The 22,867-nt window shown below is 39.6% G+C and overlaps 2 protein-coding genes across 2 annotated transcripts in view; one reads left to right on the top strand and one right to left on the bottom strand.

Annotated features, from left to right (window-relative positions):
* Nucleotides 1-2,302: 2,302 nt before the first annotated feature.
* LOC114873955 (somatostatin receptor type 2-like) lies at nt 2,303-4,023 on the top strand. The gene has a single exon (XM_029182768.2). It carries the CDS (start codon nt 2,758-2,760, stop codon nt 4,021-4,023), a length of 1,266 nt encoding a protein of 421 aa, XP_029038601.1. The 5' UTR covers nt 2,303-2,757.
* A 2,726-nt stretch (nt 4,024-6,749) lies between these two features.
* Nucleotides 6,750-22,867, bottom strand: part of LOC114873956 — a 41,941-nt gene continuing 25,823 nt past the window's right edge. The window contains exon 6 of the mRNA XM_029182769.2: nt 6,750-6,814. Coding sequence (XP_029038602.2) covers nt 6,790-6,814 — 25 coding nt within the window. The 3' untranslated portion in view covers nt 6,750-6,789. The remainder of the gene's footprint in view (nt 6,815-22,867) is intronic.

Consider the following 22,867-nt stretch of genomic DNA (forward strand, 5'->3'; position numbering starts at 1 on the left):
ACGGTAATGTTTGAACTCACGGACGCGTTAAAACCGTGGATAATCTTTCGTATTGGATACCGATAATGATTCCCGTTTAATGAAACTCGGCAACACGTGGCGTACGAGTTGAACGAAAATATGGTGATACGTTTCCTGATTTTAAAAGTATAAGCTAATCACGTCTCCGTTTGCGATGATAATCGTGATATTCACGAAACTACCGTGATTGCATTTCTATCGAAGAAAAAGATCAAAGTATCCGCGTCGTCTATTAATAATAAACCTTTGAAACTGGGGATAACGAAATGAAAATCCTTGATAAATTTTAACGCCCTGATATATTTGTTAACAGTTTTCTAAGTTTGAAAAAAAAAAACGTTCTCATAATCGTAACAGGTGCTAGCAATTAAAATGCAAATATGCAAGTACGATAGAACGTTTAAAAGTTTCTCGTGCGGGTTATCTTCTGTTTGAACAAACTAGCATTACCCTCGCAGGGAAAAAAGTTTCGAGTTCGCTGATTATAGTTTTAAGGACACGCTGTGTAGTTTGCACATCGTTAAAAAAAACTTTGAACCAGATTCCCAAATGGAAAACACGTGCTTTGTTAGAGAAATCTGGAAACCAACACGGAACGGGCCGTAAAGGTAACGTTTTCCTTTGTATATTTTTTTTTCCATCGCCATATATTTACAATAGTCTGAATAAAATGTAGCTTCCGTTGTTTCCGCGACACAATGGTACGGAACAGATTGTTTTTAAACAATCGATTTTACCGAGGATAGAAAAGCATGAAAATAAATAACACGACAGAAAGGAATTTTAACTGTTAACTAGGGTGGAATTTTTTACCTTCATTGAGCTAGTATTTGTTCAATTATTATAAAAAGAAAATTAAGAAAAGTTAACTTGTGTCTTTCGAGACGAATAATAGAGTTTCCATTATTGTACTTTCCTAAGAAATATTTCCAACGTTTTCTGCCGTTCAAATAGAAGCTGAAGATGATTTATTTTCCCCAATCATCTTCCCAAAAGCTGGACACAATCGTGGCAATTTTTCCTGGAGAATCCCTCGAGAACCCTCGGGCAAAAGCTGAACAAAGTTGATTACTTTCTTGATCTCTCGTGTGAGGTTTTTGATAAGTTCTACCGATTGATGAAAGCAACACCGCAAAAAAGCGGACAACACCGCTATTCAAAGCAACATGGTTTATCGAAGGGACACGTATAGCCCTTTTCCTTCCACCGGGAGACGTTTGCGTTGTTCAAAGTGCGTTCTGTAAACAGTCGCGTACTTTTACAAGGTGGAGTTGACGAGTTTCTGAACTGGTGCACCGTTTGCACAGCTCGGTAACGCGCTTCCTGTAACGCAACGAGAGCTTGCGGTTACCTCAAAGCTTCCGCTCGTCTCGCTGGCTTTCACGGAACAACGCGGATCACCCTAACAGCTCGTTTCTCGGAATCTGCCCTTTCCACTCTCCATCATCCCCTTTGCTTACGCACTTAGCTTGTCAACAAGATTCTCGCTCCAGCTAGCCGACTGTTTCGCGAGAAATCTACAATTTGCTTTACGAGCAAACAACTCGTTTCCATCAGCATGAAATATTCATAACTTGATGAAAAGAAATGTTTCCAGCTGCAACCTCGTATAGCTAACAAATATTTGATAAGATTTAAAATAAAATCTTGCAAAGTTACGAGGCCGTATTATATAGAACTTTTCATTTAACTCGAAACTTTCATGTTAAATCAAGCGCGATTATTTGCCAGGGTTGCCTCCCTGGATAAAGTATCCCCGAAGCGAGATAAACTTAATAACTTTTCCCCCCTGAAAAGTATAGCCGAAAAAAAATGAACCGATGATATCGCACAAGTCAGCCGGCACAAATTGATTTTATTGTCCGCAATAATTGAACGGTCGCTGGTGTCTCATTTTCGAGTCTGTCGAAGCAGAAGGTTCTATCGTGGAAAATCGCATGGTCCGCGTTACCGAGCTCGGTAAATCCGGACATTATTCGGAGTTGGGCGAGCGAATGGAAAGCGCGACACTCGAGAACGCTCGAGAACGCTCTCGAACGAAGATCCACGGCGTCTAAGGAACTAGGCTAGCGACAGCGTTTAATCGATGCCGGGCGAACGGCCTCGAAGATGTAATCTGCACGGTAGCCGAGTATAATGGCCCTCGTTGACCCGTAAAAAGTCCAATCTTCAATCGGTCTGACGCGAGAGCGTTCCCGTTCGAGAGCGCGATCCTCTTCGAACCATGACTCTATCGCACCGTCTCAAAAGCCGTCTTTTATTCTGTTCCAGATTTCCTGCTCGCGAAGAAAAAAGAAGAAAGAGAATACCGTAAGAACAAGACGATCGTAATCGTTGGTAACTCTCGTCTTCCGGATTATCGCGTCGCCGGAAGCGCAATCGTTCGACGTTTGACGAAATGACGCCGACCCCATCCCCTGTATCGCCCTCGTCGACGCAGCAGACCTTCGTCTCTTCTCTGTTTCGCAATAAAATACGAGAAACGTGCATTTAACCGAATCGTGCCGAGACGATCGAAGCATCGCGACCCAGTGAAAGAGGATCCCTACTGAATAAATTCGAGAAAATTGCCCGATATCCCAGCGATCTTTCTACGCCGAGTGATCGCCTCCGGATTTCAGAAGTCGTTTATCCTTGATCCATCGCCTAAGAAGCTTCTCAGGCGGAGATAAACGCGAGAAAAAGAAGATTTACGACAGAATCGTCGAAGCAGAAGAAAGAAATACTCGAGGCACAATGAACAGCACGGTAATGAGCACCACCAGCGCTATCGATTACGCTTGGAAACTGAGTCAAGAGGACTCGACGATTCAGAATTGCGAGGCAGATCTGCCGATCATCTCGTTGGTTAATCAGATTCTCTATTCGGTCGTCTGTATCGTAGGCCTCCTCGGTAATACCCTGGTGATATACGTGGTTCTACGATTCTCCAACATGCAGACGGTGACCAACATGTACATCGTCAATCTAGCGATAGCTGACGAGTGTTTCCTGATAGGTATACCCTTTCTGGTTACCACGATGAGTTTGCGTAGCTGGATATTCGGCAAGATCATGTGTAAAGCTTACATGACCACCACCAGCATCAATCAGTTCACCAGTAGTATCTTCCTGTTCATCATGAGCGCTGATCGTTACATCGCCGTCTGTCATCCGATCTCTTCACCGAAGATACGGACTCCTTTCATCTCGAAAGTGGTTTCACTGACCGCTTGGCTTACCAGCGTCCTCTTCATGATCCCCATATTCCTGTACGCGAGCGCGATGGAATCGGAAAGAGGTATCAACTGCAACATCTACTGGCCAACCGACATAGGAGGTCACACCACCTTCACTTTGTATACCTTCATCCTGGGCTTTGCCATTCCTTTGATTCTTATCTTAATCTTCTACTTCCTGGTGATCAGGAAGCTGCAGACGGTTGGTCCGAAGAATAAATCGAAAGAGAAGAAACGATCCCAGCGTAAAGTTACGAAATTAGTGCTGACAGTGATCACTGTCTACGTACTATGTTGGCTACCTTACTGGTTGATGCAAGTGGCTCTAATTTACACACCGCCCAAACAGTGTCAAAGCAAGATCACTATTACCAGCTTTCTATTGGCCGGTTTCCTAAGCTACAGCAACAGCGCGATGAACCCGATCCTCTATGCATTCTTGAGCGACAACTTCAAGAAGAGCTTCCTGAAGGCGTGCACCTGTGCAGTTGGCAAAGACGTGAACGCCACCCTGCACATCGAGAACAGCGTGTTCCCACGGAGGAACAAAGCGAACGCGGAGAGGCTTCAAGCGAATAGACTAGCCGCTTCAGGCCAGTCCAGGTTGGAACTGGAGGACGAAGACGCCGAGAGGGGACTGTTGATCAGTAAAACTTCTACGACCACGGTGACCATGACGTCACGATCCAACATCACCATAGGGAACGACTCGAAAGATCAATCGCAAAGAGAGAAGGATTCCATGAAGAACGGAGCACAGCTGACTCTGTTGACCCAGGTGTAAAGATGCTACTTGATCATTCGACGAAATAGAAACAACGGGCTAAGAACGGCCTCTTGGTTTCACCCTCATTCTCAGCCTCGATGATCTTTCATCGAAATCAGAAGAGGGAGAACCTTTTTTAACGTTGATCAGTCCGAGATCGTGGATTCTCAACCCCAACATGATTGTCCATCGAATTTTTATCAATTCTTCGTGAGTTTCTTCAACCGAGTGTTGAACTGGTTAATCGCGAGTGTATGTTTTCTTCGATCTCCTGATTCATTTTGAGAGTCATAACTGAAAAGCAGTACGATCTTGGTAATCGTTCGAGAGACGAAATCGACGCTTATTTCATCTTCGACGAGGAAAATGGATGAAAAGCCTTCGACCCTTCGTTCGACCGGATCTGAACGCGATAGAAGGCGGGGAATCGTATGAAGACCTCGATGTTGACAAATGTACGATAACGAAAAGCACTTGTTCGGCCGAGGAAAAGATTAGAGTGATTGACTTTCTTATGAAATCGACGCGTGTGAAGAAGTAATCCTTCCAGAAGAGGCGTTGCCGAAGAGACCGGTCTTATTTTCTTATGGAAGATTCTTCAAACGCTCGTAATTAAATTTAATTGTAAGATATAAATTGAACCAAACAACGCGAAATATTGTGTGTGTACATAATTAACGATAATATTAATTATTGATTTGCTAGAAGGGCCAATTAAAAAAGAAATAATTAATTTTTATTGTAACTCCTCGAAATTCAAAGATCATTAACTAAATTATACAAGAATACAAATTTTTCCATTGCTAAATAATTGAATAAATAATAATTTTTCTATTCAGACATTCTTCTAGCAAATTAATGATGTACCAATTAAATAGGGTCAAAGCGTGGTTCACTGTGCCAAAGGCAAGTCGTTAGTGAACTGTTACGTTTCAGAAACGATAGTCTGTTTTCTTACAAATAGAAAAGGAATTGCTGTAAAGGATTCGCGTTATGATGAAGCAGAATAAGAAGAGAGGAAGTACAAAGATCATCTTACAGACGTTTCTTCTTCACCTGGAAGAGAAGAAGAACGAGCTTCCCCAGGGACTCGCGTCTACAATAATCTTCTCTCTTATCTCCTTGCTTTCTTAATTCCCTCTTCCACCCCATCACGACTCGCTCGAGATATGTTCTCACACGTGACGAACAGCGAATTCATTCCGAAAGCTCTTCAAGAAAAACACGATCCGTCTCGTTTATTTTCAAAAAATGGAAAAGTACTACTGGCTTCACCTTACAATCAGCAACGCTCTTTTATTACAACTTCCTATTTCATGGTATAAAATTTCAACATGAATGAAAGGTACTCGTCTTTGTTCAACATCTTCGAAGTCTTCGTCGAAGCTCTGTGTTTATTTGAAAAGTTTAGTTTCAAAATTGAGTTGAAATAAATAATTTGATGCACAAAACTGTCCAAATTTTCTACGGAAACGGAATGAAATTTCTAGTTCAATTTTCTACGGATCAATGTCTCAATTTATGAAGAGTGTATTAGATCACCGAAGAGTTTTCGGTTTATGTTGAAAAGAGTAATTCGTAAGAGTAACAGCGAATGGGTGATTCGGATTAAGTACCGACGAAACGCGTCGTTTCGTAAGCTCTTCTCTTTTTTTTTTTTTTTTTTTATGGCAACCTTCGAGCCAAAGGGAATTAGCTTATGGTTGTTCACACGTGCTCGAGAAATACGAGCTCTCCCTGCGTCACAAGCTACTTCTGTTTCGGTTCGCTAATTTCAGTCTACACATCGCGAAACACGAGCGAATCCGCTCGTTCGTAATTCCAAAACGAGAATAAAAGAAAGAAACATCGACGCGTGTGGTTGTAAAAAAGTACTTTCTCGAAATTGCGCCCGAAGAAAGAGGATTCTCTAATGATTCTCCGAACTTTAGCGTAAATCCCGTAAAAACACGATGTTATTTAGTCTGTGAGACTTTTCGATTTTTCATCTTGTTAGCGTTTGATTTTCTACTATCTCTTCCTTCTTTTAATTAAGCTCTAGATAATCATTACTTATCGAATCGTCGATACGAACGGGTAATATTGGAACGAAGTTTCTGAAATGTTCACTATTGATCCGTGTTGCTTCATAGTTCTATTTAATCCTTTTCAAACGCTATTGGCAACGTTATCTACGTTAGAAGATCTTTATTTGACAATTTAAGCCGACACGGTATTACGAGCATCGATAACGCGGAACTATTCGTAATCTAAAAAAATTAGACTCTTCTGATAGCGTGGATCAAGAGTGCAAGTTAAATAGCGGAACCACTCGAGAAACGAGAAGGAAGTTTTTCGAAAGTTTTCCTGCAGTCCTCTCGTCTTCCCATTGATCGGTTTCCAAGTCAATTTTATCCTAAGATATACATTGGACCAAGAAGGTATCGGTTCACCTTGCTTTTTCCAACGATACCGTGTTGCTTATCAACGTTTATTAAAATAAAAAAGTGAAATTTCTGTCCACCTTTTTCGAAAATTTCATGCAACAATGTATCAAGTTGTATAATCAAGCGTTAGAACTAAAATAATTAACGAGCGATAATAAAGTTTGTCAGACTCGTTAAGTGGAAGATGATATTAATGGTTCGCTAGGGTATCACCGAAATGTTACAACAACGATCGTAAACGACAAATATTTGTTATGTCCGTTAATCCAAGCCGAAGGTAGTACGATATTGTGCGAAGGATAATCTCATTTTACTTACCTCCGCTGGAGGTGTATCCTTGGTTGATTACAGTCACTGCTTATGGGGTTAAGCCACCTGGATACCTGCAACATTTATGATTTTCAATTTCCATCGGGTTCAGACAAGTTTCCAGTAACTTTTAAGCCAAACAATTACATAGTAAAATTGCACAGTTAATGAAACACTTGGAAAAACATGAAAACGCTTCGTGCAACAGCCAGTACTCGAGAAGGAAGATTAAACTTCTTTTTTATTACAAGACTCTGACATTCTGTTGTTGCATTGAAAATGCACCTTCGACGGCTTGCTATTTTCTAAAACTCAATTACATATTCCCTTTCAACGAGGTCGTCCAATTAAAACAGGAGCGCATACTAAAAAGCTGTATAAACCTGACGATGAGAGTAGCGTATCCCAAAGGAAGCGCGGGATGAACCGTTCAATACTGAATTTCCGAATAAAATTTCCGCGGTAGAGAGAAGAGATATAAGTGTTCGACGAGGGAAACAGCAAGCGTGTGCGCGGAGAAACATATGTACAATCTGACTGACGAATTAACGTTAATCACGTACGAGCAATTAACGCGTACTCGCTACAGAGGTGTGAATCGAGCAATCAAACGAACATGGAAATTTTATCGCCGCGGAAAACTTATTTCTCCGCTTCGTTTTGTTTCCCTCGATTCTTCCAATCGTTCCATTTCGCATTCATCCTTTCTCTAGAAAAAAAAGTATACTGTTCGCAGGAAATATAATTGCTATTAGAGAAATATTGAGAATTTTCATCGTTAGCTGTTTAAACGATCGTCTGCTTGATCGACCGGGTAAATACCGAGTCGAGTGTCGCGAATCGCATCAGCCAGGTGACGCGTATCGATGTATCGATGGTATTTGATCGTAACGAGTTAATTAGATTACAGGAGCCCTCTTAACGGTGAGGAAGAGGTGGTTTGTTAAAACAAGGCGAAAGGAGGCGCAACCTTGGCTACACGTTGGCCGTTACGGTCGTTAAGCAGCGGCTAGCGTGGAATTCCTATTTAATTTCGTTAAACGAAACTGCAGTCGCATTTAAATTTTAATGCTCACGATGCAACGTTACGTTGCAGACTACGAGAGCGGAACGTTTAATCGAGACGCTTTTTAATACCGGTGAAAGCGAGACAGGAAACGATCGTATAATTCCTTTTCGAGATTAAAACAAAGTCTCGTTTGCAAGGAAACACATTAAACGCGTCACGCGTTTTACGAGCGATAAACTTATCTTTCCAATTATGAATAATTTTATTGAATACTGGAAAGGTGATGGGGTGAAAGAATTTTCATTAAGGTAGTCTACCAGACTCGGTACTCTACATACATTTACTACCACAAACAGATAGTTATAAACAACATTTTGTGAATTTTGAAACGAGCAACGAGGGAGAAGCAGACCTCATACCAATCATGTAATAGAATGTTTAATAACAGAATGTTTACTGTAAGGAAACTGTTCATACGAGGCGTTTCCCTAAAGATTTTCACGCAATTTCCATGTAATCTCAAAGATCCGCTCTAGAACAGCTTGCTCACGGTCTCGGTAGGATTCAATCTTCACGTGGCTGCGATTAAATATCCTGCTGACATAAAGGTGGATCGTAATTCTCGGCAGCGAAGTCAAGTTTGATATTAAAAGTCCGTAAATCTGCTTCGAGATTCTCTAAGCTAGATTAAGTGGCTACGAAATCGGAATTTATTGTCAAGTTACGCCCAAAGTATCGTCGATTACCAGAAAGTGTATTAAACGAAAATCCGATTTCGTCTGACGCTTGGCACTCACTTAATTGTAGAAGCGAATGTATAAAATTGGAAGCTAAGGCGAACACCCACGCCAGGATCAGTTTAAAATTGTTTCTTTTTCTTTCACGCGATTGATATTGATGGTTTATTTTCGTTTTCAAGAGAAGATCGTCGTAATGTTCTCTTGCTGCCTTGGAGTAGTTAAAAAGAAAACAGAAAAGAAAGAACGTTACTTCTTTGAATAAATCAGAAAAGAATTTGTTGATTTTAATCAATGGATAATTTGTCTTCTAGATCAAATTGCAAGTGATGTAACCCTTTCTATGTTACCTTTCTATATGCTTTTAATAATGACATTGTTTGGACATCAATACGTTTCGTGAAATCAACTGAGAACACTTTGCCGACAGAAAGGAAAAAAGGGTCTGCTTCGATTTATCAAAGGAGCTTTCAACGACCTCCATTTCACCGATATTATGTGTTTACCGACACGTGTTCGTCCATATTTTCCTTTTCACAATTTGGACGCGACATTTTTCAACATGAAAACACAAAAACATAGCACCTTGTACCTGGACATACATATCTAAAATTTAATTAAAAAATCATTAATAACGTTGACACGATTAATATTGGCACGTTTCATTGAAAGGTTCGTTGATTAATCGAAGCGGAAAATGGCTAGGTGTTCCATTTTCATTCACAAAAACGACAATGAACTGTAGCTTGCCACGGTTCACCAGTGATTAATTCGCAATCAACACTGCCCCACGTACGGATCGGCGATCATTTCTGTTTCTTTCATCAAAGATCCCTTAAAAGCTCGCCACGGAACAATAGCGAATGAGAAACGTGAAAAAGAAACCGAGGCAGAAAACCACTGGGTACTCTATTTCTGTTTACGAAGCGAAGAAAAATACCTAAGTAAAGGTGCTTGGAATTGTATACAATTTTAAGTATCATAAATTTCAAGTGGATATAATCTTGAAAGATACATCTTTGCGGGGTTAATCTTTCGAAGAGATTCGATGAAAGATAAAAATAGACGAATGGAATGGTTCACCCTTCGGAGGAAGGAGCCACGTATTTCGAGCGATCGTCGATGCTTTCGGGACCATTTCGCCCAAGAAATTTCCCAGACATCTGTATCAATCTTCCGAGCGATTCCAAAAATACACCATTCGAATAATCTTCTTTCAATTGGGGAAGAATAAAATTTATGGGGTATTGATCGTGAAAGAAACACGAGTTTGCAGCAAACTAGAAAAATTTTCAATTCTTACTCGGTCTCGCTGTTTCTTGGGACGAGTTTCCGTTCGGACTACACAGGACTTATTTCCAGTAGAATTTCCTAAACCGGAAGGACGCGAAATCGTAGCCACGGTCACGTGAACGACCGTGCTGTGTCGAGTGTTGAGCAAACTGGTCGAGCATGACCGACTTTCCTGAACAAGGCGAATAGCATGGAACATATGTGCAAATAGCAAGATATATCGCGAACGCATTTGCTGGACAACTCGAGCTTGCAAGTAACTCGATTGGCCAATAAATAAATCCTTCTGGTTTTCCTGGAATATTGAAATCAGAAGTTCCTTAAGCTACTTGGAAAGGCAATCTTTACTCTTTGACGGTAGATTCTTCAAGAAGCGGAATTTTTGTTTCATAGTTCTCAATTTCATTTCAATTTTAGCACTTGAACTTTGATTAATATTTTTGCGACTAGAATAAATATCATTGCAAAATTCCCAAATTACCGCGATTCAATCAGCACAGAAAAATTATTGAAATCAAACGAGTTCGACGATTATTTTTACACCGAAAGGGAAATATTTTCTGAGGTAAGATTCATCGATTTTCTTTCCCTTCCTAACGGCATTGATCACCGGATAGCAGCGTGAATGAATAACTAAGCGAAACGATCCGTTCGGCTAATCCGGAGAAAGTTATCGGCCCTTTCTTCGAAATTCGATTACCGAGCAAATGAGATTCGGATCATACATATGCTGATTGCGGAATAATCAAGCTCGTCTTCTGATTACGGCCTGCTTTTATTCCAGAAATAAAGGGGAAGTTCCTGAATGGAACGACTCGATCAGATCTCGCCTGCCGAGTGACGAAAATGGGGAAAAGCTGATTCTATAAAAATAACTAACAGACGTATGTATATCGCGTGTTTGGTTAAACATTCTACGATAAAGTTCTTTCGTTAGAGTATAGGAGAAATCCTCCACGGAATTGAGAAAATCGATTTTCTTCTGCTACAGTAGGTTTAATCTTTTCCGCCGTGGATTTCTGTTTGAACAGTTGCTGTACATACAGTAAAATCAAGGAAAATTTCTTATGTATTTTGTTGATCAAATTTTAGAGACAGATTATGGAAATAGAGGGTACAGGTGCTCTCCAATTGCCACGACTGTTTGCCCAAAATTTGCCCCGACTACTGAATCGAACTTTCCTTGTCAGTGGTTTCAGCTGTCCCGGAACTGACTAATGCGAACTGCATTCAGAACTTGCTAATGGAGCGTTAACCGCTTTATCCGATTTCATTTACCGAGTCCGTTTAATTCTTGCTCATCGATGATTCCTTAAGTTCCTACAATCATTGTTATTAATCGGAGACAGAGTGGTCTCTTTTCTGTTGCTCGAAAAACAATTTCGTCATTCGTCTTAGAAGATGAATTTAGAAAAATTTTCAATTTTAAAGTCCAAAAAAATATATTCGAGACGATTACCCGCCGTTTAATAGGGAACAGAATGAACTCTAGAACTCTGTGAAACACGATCATTGACGTTGCGATTCATCATAATTTGTCTGGATAAATTGGTACAAGCGTCGTTTAATAACGAGTTACGTGTACGGAAAATCGACGAATACACGACAATTATCGTGTGACCGAGCTCTCATCGTCCATTCAACGAACGACATTGATGTTGATCCGTTAAACCCTCTCCGTTCGACGATGTAACGTGTAACGAGATCGTGTTGTCCTAATAGTATTGCATTGTTTCTCGTTAAATTTACGAACAATATCGATGCTCATATTCATCGATTAGTAATCACGCGACAAAGGGATTGCAATATTTTCTTTACTACAGTTCATCATTTTAATCTTAACGAAGCGTATCCAGAATGTCTTAGAGCGGATTCAAGCGGAAGGTATCGCGCGAACCAATTAAACGATCAATCCTAATGGGAATCGGTGCATAATTAATTCGTGATAGGATGCAGTAGAGCGTGTTTAGCGAGAACGAATCATCGAACCGATACCGGAACTTACGTTACGTTTCCCTCCGAATTCTAACCACATTCCTCGCACGAGCAACCCTCGGAATTCTCTCGAAGGAATGCGAATGAACCGGTAGTGAAATTCCAGAAATTCCATGGCTTCTGCTTCTGCCAACTCGAGTTCACACTCGTAGGTTTTCAGGCAAACTGCGGATACGGATGTTCAACGCGGGTTAAGATCTCCAATTCTGGTAGATCAATTTCACAATTCTTCATATCCAATCGTAAAAGCAAAATAACGAATTTATTTTCTATACCTTCCAAGATATCATGTATAGAGTATAGAGTACACGCAGCAATCCTTGAAGAATAAGGGACAGGGACACCGGAAATTGAACCCACGTCTCTTGGCGTTCCTAGCCGACTATACCGGCAGTCCATTATCATTCCTACTTCCACGATTTCTCTTCCTACGAGGGTTCTGTTCCGATGTATACGGTACAAGTAATGGATTTTTGTACCAGGAGATGATATAGATAGATCCATTAAAGAAATTAAGTTGTTTCTTCAAACGTCTTGCAAGGTTACACAAAGTAGCGACTGCTACAGTTACAAGTCGGTTAATAAATAAAAATTCTGGAATTTTGGAATCCTAAAATTTTAAGATGGTAAAGATCCACGTTTTTCTGGAGGGACCAGTCCAGATTTTTAGGAGAGCCTGGCCCACCCTGACCCTTGCCTAATTACACCAATGATGCTAATTGCCGTTCGTATCGACATTATCTTAATTTCGTTTCACTGTATTGAATAAATAGTGTGAAGTTAAGATTAAAAAATTTGCTAGTCTCTGCGAAAATTTGTAAAATGTGTGTATGTGTGTGTGTGAAATGGATACGAGTGATTTGTTTAGAGGACTTTAAATGCCTATTGATAAACCTGTATTGTAACTACTAACGTCATCTTCATCGAAATTGCCCAATGGCTTCTATCTTCTCGAGAAAACCCTTTGTTTGTGAAATCAGAACGAATAAGAAATGTACATTAATTATACGTTATTAATAAGTCGATCAATTGTGTATATGTGTAATAAGTGTACACACGTGTACGAGGCACGTGTTTAAACGAAAGAACATAATTGTAAGTTAATTATATCTTGTACAGCATTTAGGTATGAATCATTCGTGTTTATCTGTATCAATGAAAACACAGAACCAAGTTACCCAGCGATGTTTTAGAATATAAAGAAGATGAAATCGAGGATAACGAAGAGGATAATTGCGATTGTTCGCCAGAAATCCGATTTAATATAAACGATTGTAAATACATCTCGATGTTCCCTGTGCGAGTCCATCTTAATTTCATGTGTAAATTACGATTAACCATGATGTGGTACACAATTACAAAGTTTATCCCGACTTGTTCTAATTCGTTCCTTCAACCACTAAGAATTTCTTACATTTAAAAAACAAAAATTACCAAATTCCTTAATTTCTTAATTAAAATTCCTGTCTTCAGTTCGCCAAAATATTTTCTCTTCTTCAGGTGAGTATCTTGTATAATGTAAATTAGATGTAAGTTTATCTGATTAGAATCGTGTACTATGCAAGATTGAATTGGCTAACACAGATATTGGATATTAACATGGATGAACGAGGAAAGTTAGTTTCCTAACAATCAAGGATGCATATAAGTTTAATTATCTTCGACCATTGGATATAATCCAAATGAACCTGTTGCATAATCAATTTGATGTCATTAACCCATTTCAGCTGATTGTTCTCGTTCGAGGAGGATAACTCTTTTATTGTATTAACTAGAGCTGTATACTTGCTAATTAGGAGTAATATTATCACTTAAAATTTCGTTCTGTTAAATTTGCGATGCTGGTCACCAGGGAAAAATGTGTTAAACTATGAGATTATTTATTCAATAGGTTAAATTATTTCCTTGTTTGTATTCCAAAATGATTGCAACTGGCCAAATGAATACAGACGAGATAGAATACGAAATTGCAAACATAAACGAACAGCGTGCTTTTCTTCGCGGTGAAACAAGTATCGGGTGAGAAATATTCATCATTTTCATTCGACCTCGTTCTTCTTCTCGCTACCCATAAAACGTGGAGTTCCCGTGGAGCAGCAATATTCCTCGAGTACTTTCATACCGCTTATATTTATGTAAACTGTAATACAGTCCGGAGGAAACGCAATTGTTTCGTTTCTTCGATATTCAAATGGCGTTATAAGTAGAAAGCTGCTTGCGAGGAAACAACAGAAGAGAAGATGAAACAATCCTGTCGTTAATAATTTTATGAAAATGTTTCTAATTAAATTCTCGTCAATTGGAGTTTGGTCAAAAAGATAACGCTTCCTTTTCCCGTTTTCACGATCAGAAACATAATTAAATCGAAGACCAACCACAAGTTCTTCAGGCAATTAAACTTTCTCTTCTTCCCTTCGTTTGACCTGTTTCCCTCTCCAATAAAATTATTCCATTTGATAAAATCAAAATTGTTTCACGCAATAAATGTTTCTTAACGCGACAATTTAACTAAAAATTTTCGCAAAAGATAATTAAAATTATTACTCAATTTCTTTTTTTTTTCTAAGGAACGAAAAAAGCGATAAGTACATATTGGCCGCTCAATTTTCCTTGAAACTGTAATAAAAACGATTAAGGTCATAAGCAAAAGTTTGTAGAAATTTTCCTTAAAAGCTTGGCAAATATAAATATACGTGTATGTACACTGACTGCCTGCAATATCCACGTTGCGAAATAACAAACTTGCAGCTGCTCGAAACGCGTCGAATTAAACGACCAGTGAGTTTGATGGAGTTTGGTAAGTTCCGGCTTATATGCATAATTCGATGAGAGACAATATCGAAGAACGAGGATCCTCGTAAAGAAGCAACGATGAAACACAAGTAAACCGTTTGGCGCGTGTGTATCAACGAGAATCACACTTTTTGCAATCACATTAATCAAGTTTCGATGCATCTGCTGCAAAAAAATTATCAAACGTGAAACGTATAGAAAAAAATTATCAAATTTGTAATCTTTCAAAGTAATAAACTAAAGGTATTCGATTGCAAAATAATTATTCTCAACACTTTGACAAATTTTGCAACTTCACTGCATTAGAAGAACTCTAAAGTGGATCATCATCGAGTGATTCTCTTTCAATTACTGGCACATTGGTAACAGCGGGAGAGAAGAGCAAATAAAGCAGCACGGTTTACAAATCAATAATAGGGGCGCAAATTGATATGCGTCGAGCACGATAAACAGCGAATGCAATTCACGTTCGGATTAACACGTCGAGCAGTTTCTATCGGCGATCGAATGCATCGGGCTGCACACATATCGCTACGTAATCTATCGTCATTAGGCGGCAGAGATTCCCAGCAACGTGACGACACTCTTCGAGTCATGATTTTCATTCTACTAGCCGATGTGAGACAGAGAATCAGCTTGACAGCGAAACGGATCGACTTTCGATCGAGGACGTCGCGTCGGGACGCGGCGTGCATTCGAACAACGTCGAATTTCACTTCGATTCGAATCAACTGCCATTCGATCCGACACGATTCGACGTGTCGACGGATGCTTCTTAACATCTTAAAAATCGTGTTTCTCTGGTAAAACAAATCGAGGCGTCGATTAAAATTAAATTTCAAATTGGTGCCTATATTGTTCCTTCATCGATTTCAATCAAATTATCTACGGAACAAATACTATCAATTTGGTAAAATGTTTACAGAATTTACAGCTAACAAACCAGCTGCAGCGGTGTTGGTTTCATTTCCTGATCGAAACATGTAAACCGGATGGTCGACCAAAATAAACAACCCCGATCAATTACAATAGAAGAAATTGAACGATGCTTGGTCTGAATACAAAATAAAGGGAAACACTATCGAATTAGGTTCAACATTGAATTGCAAAGGATTAAAGAAAAAGGGCGTGTTCGATCGCACGTGTACAACAGCCTGGAAAGCTTGAACGATAAAGAAAGCAGGTTCGGCTGAAAGGGAAAACATGGCTCGTAAAGGAAAGAAAGTAATGGACCATAAAGTGGAGAGCTTTTAAAAATCCGTGAAACTTATTCATATTAATTTTTTACGGCGTAAATTTCTTTTGGACACAATAAAAACGAGAGATCGTAAAAAAATATGCGAGCACAGGTTTTCGTCCCCTGATCGAACCTCCCTTACCGAAAAACGGGCAATAAACGAACGGCATTGGACGATCCAGGAAATCCAGTCACGTAAAATTGGTCCATAAGCTTCTTAAAAAGCGTCAGCTCCCAAAAGAAAGAAGCGTTTAAAGGTTTCCACGAAGGGTGAAAAAGGTATACAAAATGAGAAAATATACCACTCTTTATTTTGATATTTGTATCGTTTATAATAGTGCTAAAATATACCTTGCATTCTGTAACAAGCATGGTTAAAAAATTAATTGTAAAGGACCGATTTCCTTTTACTCCCCTGAAAGGGAACTCACAAGACGGGGTGTGCGAAACAGGGTAAATCGGATAAATCGTTTTGCAAGAAAAGATAACGAGGGCTGGTACGTAAGTCAAGATTCAGCTTCTCGAACGGGAGGCAGCTTTTTCGAGGGGTTAAAGAGGGGTCACGATCGCTTTTTCGTCAAGGCAAGAATGTTTCGAGGGTTGGATACGAGTATTGATTTCCAATTACCCACCGCACACCGCTCTGTTCCAAGGGAGGGTGGTGGGTGGATAGCAGCGGATGGAATCGAAAAGGAAAGAAGAAGATACGCATAATTAATTAACGAGTCTCATCTCGACCGTGCTAATTTCCCACCACCGTGCTTCCAATCTCGATTCTTTAATCGCGCCCCTTGCTTTACCCCTCTGTAACGTAATTACAAATTTCTCTATTAGAAAAAGGGAAAAATACTTGGACACCCCATCCTCTTCTTCTGATTTTATCCCCCGGGTTACGAGCCGGATAAAATGTAAAGAGAAAATGTTCAAGTAATGCCTAACCTTCTTTAGCTTCCTTTATTTTTTCTCTAGGATGATTAAAACTTTCAATATCCTGTGTTTCACAAAATTTCCTCGTCAAAAGTCTCTTCTTTTATTGACCACTTTCTGTCACTATCAAGTAAGGCAACAAGTTTACGTAACAGCGTGGATCCAAAAAGTATTCAGCACGCCTTGCTATCTCTCAATTAATTTATTCAAATGAAGCCAATATCGTATTACATTACAATTTCAGCCACCAATAACCATCCTTAACAGTTCATGCGTTAATTATTATTCCCATCCATCGATTTCCCGTCAGCTCGCGTTAATAACACAAAATTATTCGATATTACGCAAACTGACGTTTATCACAATTTTCCTGGCAATCGTTGTTCAACGATTCTTCAGTTCGCCCTACAAATATTAAAGGATAAATGGCAATCGTACAGAGACATTGTATAAAGGAACAGGAACATATTTATCGTTCAGATGACAAGATAAGGAATACGGTTAATGAAGTTATGCGAACACGAACACGGTGACTTTTCTCTCGCTCTCAAACACGACGATTCTCAATTAATTGTTCTGTCCGACTGGCGTTTATAAAGATCTTGTAATATTGTTCGGTTCGGCCAACCGAGACGAAGTAATACTCATTACTAGTTCGTTCGAAGAAAGAAATCTTAACGAGGTGTCACTGTAATTAATGTCTCTGTTCGTTCGAAACGTTTGTAAATACTTTTAACTGCACTTTTTGTGTTATTATTGAGTCGATTTAATTTTTGGCATGATTCATTACCGACATTATTGCCTATTAGTCTTGTAACGCCTCTCATTTTAATGCGATCGAATAATTAATAAAAGATATGGAAAGACAAGTTTTGAACGCCATTGCTATTGTATTATAAAAGTAGATAATGTGTTGAAAGCTTTAAAATTGAAACTGAATTATTTCATTTCCAAACTGCTAATTTTTTAACAAAAATTCTCATAAAACTGCTCATCGAGTCTTACGGTTTCAAGAGCATTGAAGCTGATTCAATACGAGGCTCGTGGCGCCATCTTTCTTTCGGCTCGTAAACGTTCTTCTATTATCAATTTATTAGAGACTACCATTGCATCAATAACGCAAATATACAATTTTTTATTACTTTTTTCAGTAAACAAAATATTTCATCCTTTATCAAATACAATATCGAATTTCATTTTGATTCATACTTCTATTCAATTTTTTTAATTATATTGTCGTAAAATGCAAATAATTGAGTAATTACATATGCTCAAATATCTTTTCTTTAAACAATGCATCATTTTTTTGTAACATTTTCAAAGATGTTTAATAATTTGTAGTAATGTTATCATATATTTAGGACATTAATTTCATAGTAAAATCAATTGCAAACGAAATAGTTACCACGGGCTAATTAAATCCGACCCATCCTTTGAACAATCACCCATTTCGATCGATTTTCCGAACCGCGTATCGCCATTGTGAGTTAATCCTTATCCGCCACTAATTACAAATCGTTAGCAAATAGCATTACCAGTAGTCGGTAGGGTTGTCGCTAAATTACAGCATCGAGTTCATCGATTCCAGAACGATCAATTGTTTGCGAAGGATACGATTACATCTCTGTTTGATCCCCTTTGGAATTGCAGAGACGTTTAGTTTGCTCGAAAACGATTATCTCCTTCTTACAATTGATATAGATAATTAATTTTCGAATTGAAACTTTCAACTTCTTTATATCTCCCAAAGTAGTCAATGTAATAAATAGCAAGCTGTTACGAACACCGATAAAAATGAAATAACGTCGTCAAATGATAACTTACAAGTTCCTTTCAGCGAGGGTAAGATTTCTGAAATAATTGGAGCAAAACTTCGCGACCATTCGTAGAGGCATTCGTTTAAATTGAAACCCAAGAAAATGAAAGCAGAGCGATAAAGTAAATTTTAATCAAGCTCCTTGTCGGCTTCCGTTTCAGGAAGAAACGTTTCTTCGCGGAAAAATATAGAGACGCTCGAGGCGAAAGGTCGAATGGCAAAACGGGTGAAAGTTTTCAGCTCGCCATCAGCCAGCCGAACGTGGCCCTTATTAAAGAACTTTTGAAACTACGCGAACAGGAGATTCGAGGAGATATACAACCGTGATAAGGCTCGGAGCGTTTTATCCGTGTAACACGCGTCGAACGACCACGATCAAGCGTACCTACCATAGGTATACGTGAGCAGAAATGCGAAAGGGACGAGACGTGTAAGACGAAATGTATTGCCAGGTTATAATACAGCCGAAAAATTATTATCAATATACGGTCGTAATTTTCGTACAACACCGTTTACGGTGATCGCCGGCAGGTTACAATTATCCGGCTGAATTATTGGCAGCGATATTGAAAAAAATGCACACGAAAACTGGGCAATCGTGGCCAACGAAATTTTACTTCAGACATACGGGAGCAACAGGTGTCATTCAAGCGCCTTTTCAGCTACGATGAAATCAATAAAATCAATATACTATGTGTAATCTATTTATATAAAATAGAATTTCTATTTGTACATGCTCGATAGACACCCGAACCATTTTTAGAATAAATGTATTAAAATTCTAAGAAAACCTTGAAACTACACCCTCACCCTCTGATTTCATCCCTTATGCAAACCAGAACGTGTGTATCTAATTAACACTTAAACCCTTCCACCGATTTGGGCCAAATTTTGCATACTTATTTTCTAAGATTCCATGACTACCACGAGATTCGAACTTCCCCTAATTTCATCCCTTATGTAAAACAGAACGTCTTCCTGTATCTGTTCAATAAATTCTTGTTCAATTTGAGCCAAAGCATAAGCACCGTAGCGATGTTCGTTCTGTGCAATTGATTTGCCTGTCTCTCGTTTGGAAAACAGGAAAGAACGCAATACCGTAATGTGCTTTTCCCCGTTCTCTATGGACATATTTACCGCGAAACTTCCCCAGGAATACCGGCTACCGATCCGATCCGAGAAAAGAGCAGTTTCATATTTCGTATCTGGATGATAAAAGCAAGCGAGTTGGACGTTCGCCAGCGGAGGCTGCGAACAGTTGTAAATGACGAGAAAGTATCGGTAAAAAGGGCCGAACTTTTCGATGGTCACGTATTCCCCACGACACAATTCCTCTTATTTCTTCGCCGATACAGAGAGCAGAGTGGTATGTATCGGTGATCGGGAGTAATTTATGGTCAAAATGGCTGGACATGCACGCTCGCCACGGATAATCGGTGCAATTACGAGCGATCGGAAAGCAAGCCAATTCGGGTGGTGCATTAACGCGTGCAACGAAATTAACGCGAGTATTTTTACGTGAGAACGCTTCTGGATAGAGTTTATTCTTCATTTTTTTTTTTCACAGTTAACAACTTCATTGCGAAGGTTGCCAATCGATCTACGCGATGTACGAAATTCGATGATCGATAGCCTTTCACGTCATCCGTGTCGTCTTTTACAATGATTTATGACCGAGCTCATTATTGTTATTCTAGATTTATTTACATCTTTATTTGTTTTCTTGAATCTCCCCTGTATGATTTTGATGAAATATGGATCAATATGACGGAACAACGATAGCCGTAATAATAAAAATGATGAATGTTCCGTACGTGTCTGCGTTCCATAAATAAAATCAAAAAACAAATTAAAGATTTATGGTACCGTGTGACAGGATTGATCGTTTCCTGGTCGCTTCAATTATAAAGTAAACAGAGAAAAGAATAATGGTGGAACAAAGAAGATCTCGTGATGGCAAAAGTAAAGAGGGACGGGCATTAAAGTGCACTAAAAGGCAAAAGAAATAAGAGGATAGAAGCCGCCTTAATTACGAGGGGAAAAACAAACAAGCGGTGTACGAAGACGAAAGCGTCGCTATGGTGGTCGCATTGTCGCCGTTGTAACGAGATCCCATTGTCCGGACACGAGGACAGCAATTACACGGAATTTCCTCTTTTTTTCCACATATTCGACCGCGTTATCGGCACGAAAACGAGGCGTAACGAGCGTTTAATGGCCGGTCCCATCGCGATTTCGATTAACGAGCCTCGGCAAAAAGATTTAATTAACCGCGCACACGGGAAACTGGGTCGCGCGATAATGATTCACTAAACCGAGGGCCAGACGCTTCGCTGCTCAACGAAGGAGAGAAAAATCCTGAAGAATAGCTAAGTGACTGGAGAAGACGGCGATTACCATGCTAACCGGACGATTTGCCTCGTGATCGAGCGTGAAAGGGCGTGTTCTAGCTAATCCAGAGGAAACTTTCACACCCTCCGGATGATTGAATCCTTCTTCTTTCTTTTTTCTTTCTCAGTTACGCCACAGGCTGAACGATATTTCACGACATCGTTACGCCAGAAGGGAATTTCAAATGACTTTTTTTTTACTTGTCGAATTACGGAGACCTTCGACAGAAATTAGACACGAGCCCCCTCGAGCGAATTAACAGACGCCTGTTATGCTAATTATTCGGATACTTTTCTTCTACCAAGGATCATTATATTCTGATGGTCTCACGATGAAAATCGACTCACAGTCATCACTGTTTCTCTGTAAAAAAACGTCAATGGTTTCGAAGAAACGTTTCGATGGCAAGTTTTGCCTCGCGTCGCGACGCGACCAGCCACGCTTTTGTCCCAGTACGTAGAAGTACCTTTCTCCAAAGCAAGTCACGCGCGAGTTCCGCGCGTTCTTACGCACTTGCGTAATGCGTAATCGTCGGACTTCGCGAAAAAAAGGGTTATCCGAGTCTCGATACCGTATACCGTGTCCCTCTTTTCCCCTTCGCTGTCGATCTATCGCGAATGCACACCGGAGAACACCATAACCATACGATCGGTACCTTTCAATTCGGCAATGACAAGTTTTTCGTCAGACAATCGACTGACTGTCGAAAAATTATCGTGCCACTGGTCACCGGGGACTATCGATCAATCGTCTCGTTTTTTTTTTTTGTTTTTTTTTTCTTTAAAACAGAACGCCTTTGTTTAACGAGGTACATCGATAGGATAATTTATCACCTGTATGTACACCGACTGTTTCGACTTTGAAATTTTCAGTCTCTTTTGATCTAGTTTTTGTCGAGATCGAGTATACATAACGGCGCAACAGGGAACTGTCCCACGAATAATTTCATATTTGCACGTCTCTTTGCAACGGTGCTGGATTTCTTGAACTTTTGAATTATGTTGCACACCAGTGTAGATATTTTACTTGCAATCTCTGAGATAGAAGATTCCTCTGTCCCTGGTCGATAGCGTAATTCAAGATGCTGAATAAAGATAAGATAAAAAAGGAGAGCGAAATAAAGTTGATCAGACGTTGGTCCAAGTAGAAGTGTGAAAAGCTTCAGTAAAGAAAATAGCAAGGAAAAAGATGTAATAATCTTTTCCGGAAATAGAATCAATGTAATCCTCGTGCGAGGCTAAAATATTTCATGCCGATAATCCTTTGTCCCTGACTTATGAAAATTCTTATAAAAGGCGACCGTTCATGCATAACAAAATACGAAGGGAAAAATCCTTTCAGACATTTTACCAGGAAAACGTGGTGGAACGTGTGCGAAGGATCGATCCGTACATTTCTCGACGTAGCATGAAACGAGATTCGAAAGTTTTGCTTTTTTCAAGTGCCGATGCAAACGCGAGGGAGGATCCTCCATAGGATTAGATTATTTTCAAAGAACGCATAGCGTTCTCCAGGGAACATCCTATTCCTCTTACCCTCTGCTTCTCCTAAAGGGCCAAGAACGAGCCTCCTCTATTTCCACGACCCTTTAATACATGGTTTTATTTGTATTCGACAAAATCCCGGTGCTCAACGTCAGTACCATTTTCAAGAACGAAACGTTTACGAAAGCATCAGCTTGTATTATCCTGATGGAGTACGAATTTTTATTTCTTTGATCACACGTTCACCATCCTAAGAGCTTGGAAAATTTGCAAACTTTCCTAATCTTCTTATTGCATGAACGTTTATCTTAAGTACTTGCTACGAACATCTATTATACATTTTACATCTTACTCTACATTAACCATCCTCTGATATTCGAGTATTTCTCAAGGGAACCTTCAGCCCTTTGAACCTTCCGATAACGGAATTAACCTGAGGCACTTC

The sequence above is a fragment of the Osmia bicornis genome, chromosome 12 (genome assembly GCF_907164935.1).
Source record: "Osmia bicornis bicornis chromosome 12, iOsmBic2.1, whole genome shotgun sequence".
In the NCBI taxonomy this organism is placed as follows: Eukaryota; Metazoa; Arthropoda; class Insecta; order Hymenoptera; family Megachilidae; genus Osmia; species Osmia bicornis.

Coding starts and splice junctions, on each gene's coding strand:
- LOC114873955 (XM_029182768.2), top strand. CDS start 2,758: ATGAACAGCACGGTAATGAGCACCACCAGCGCTATCGATTACGCTTGG.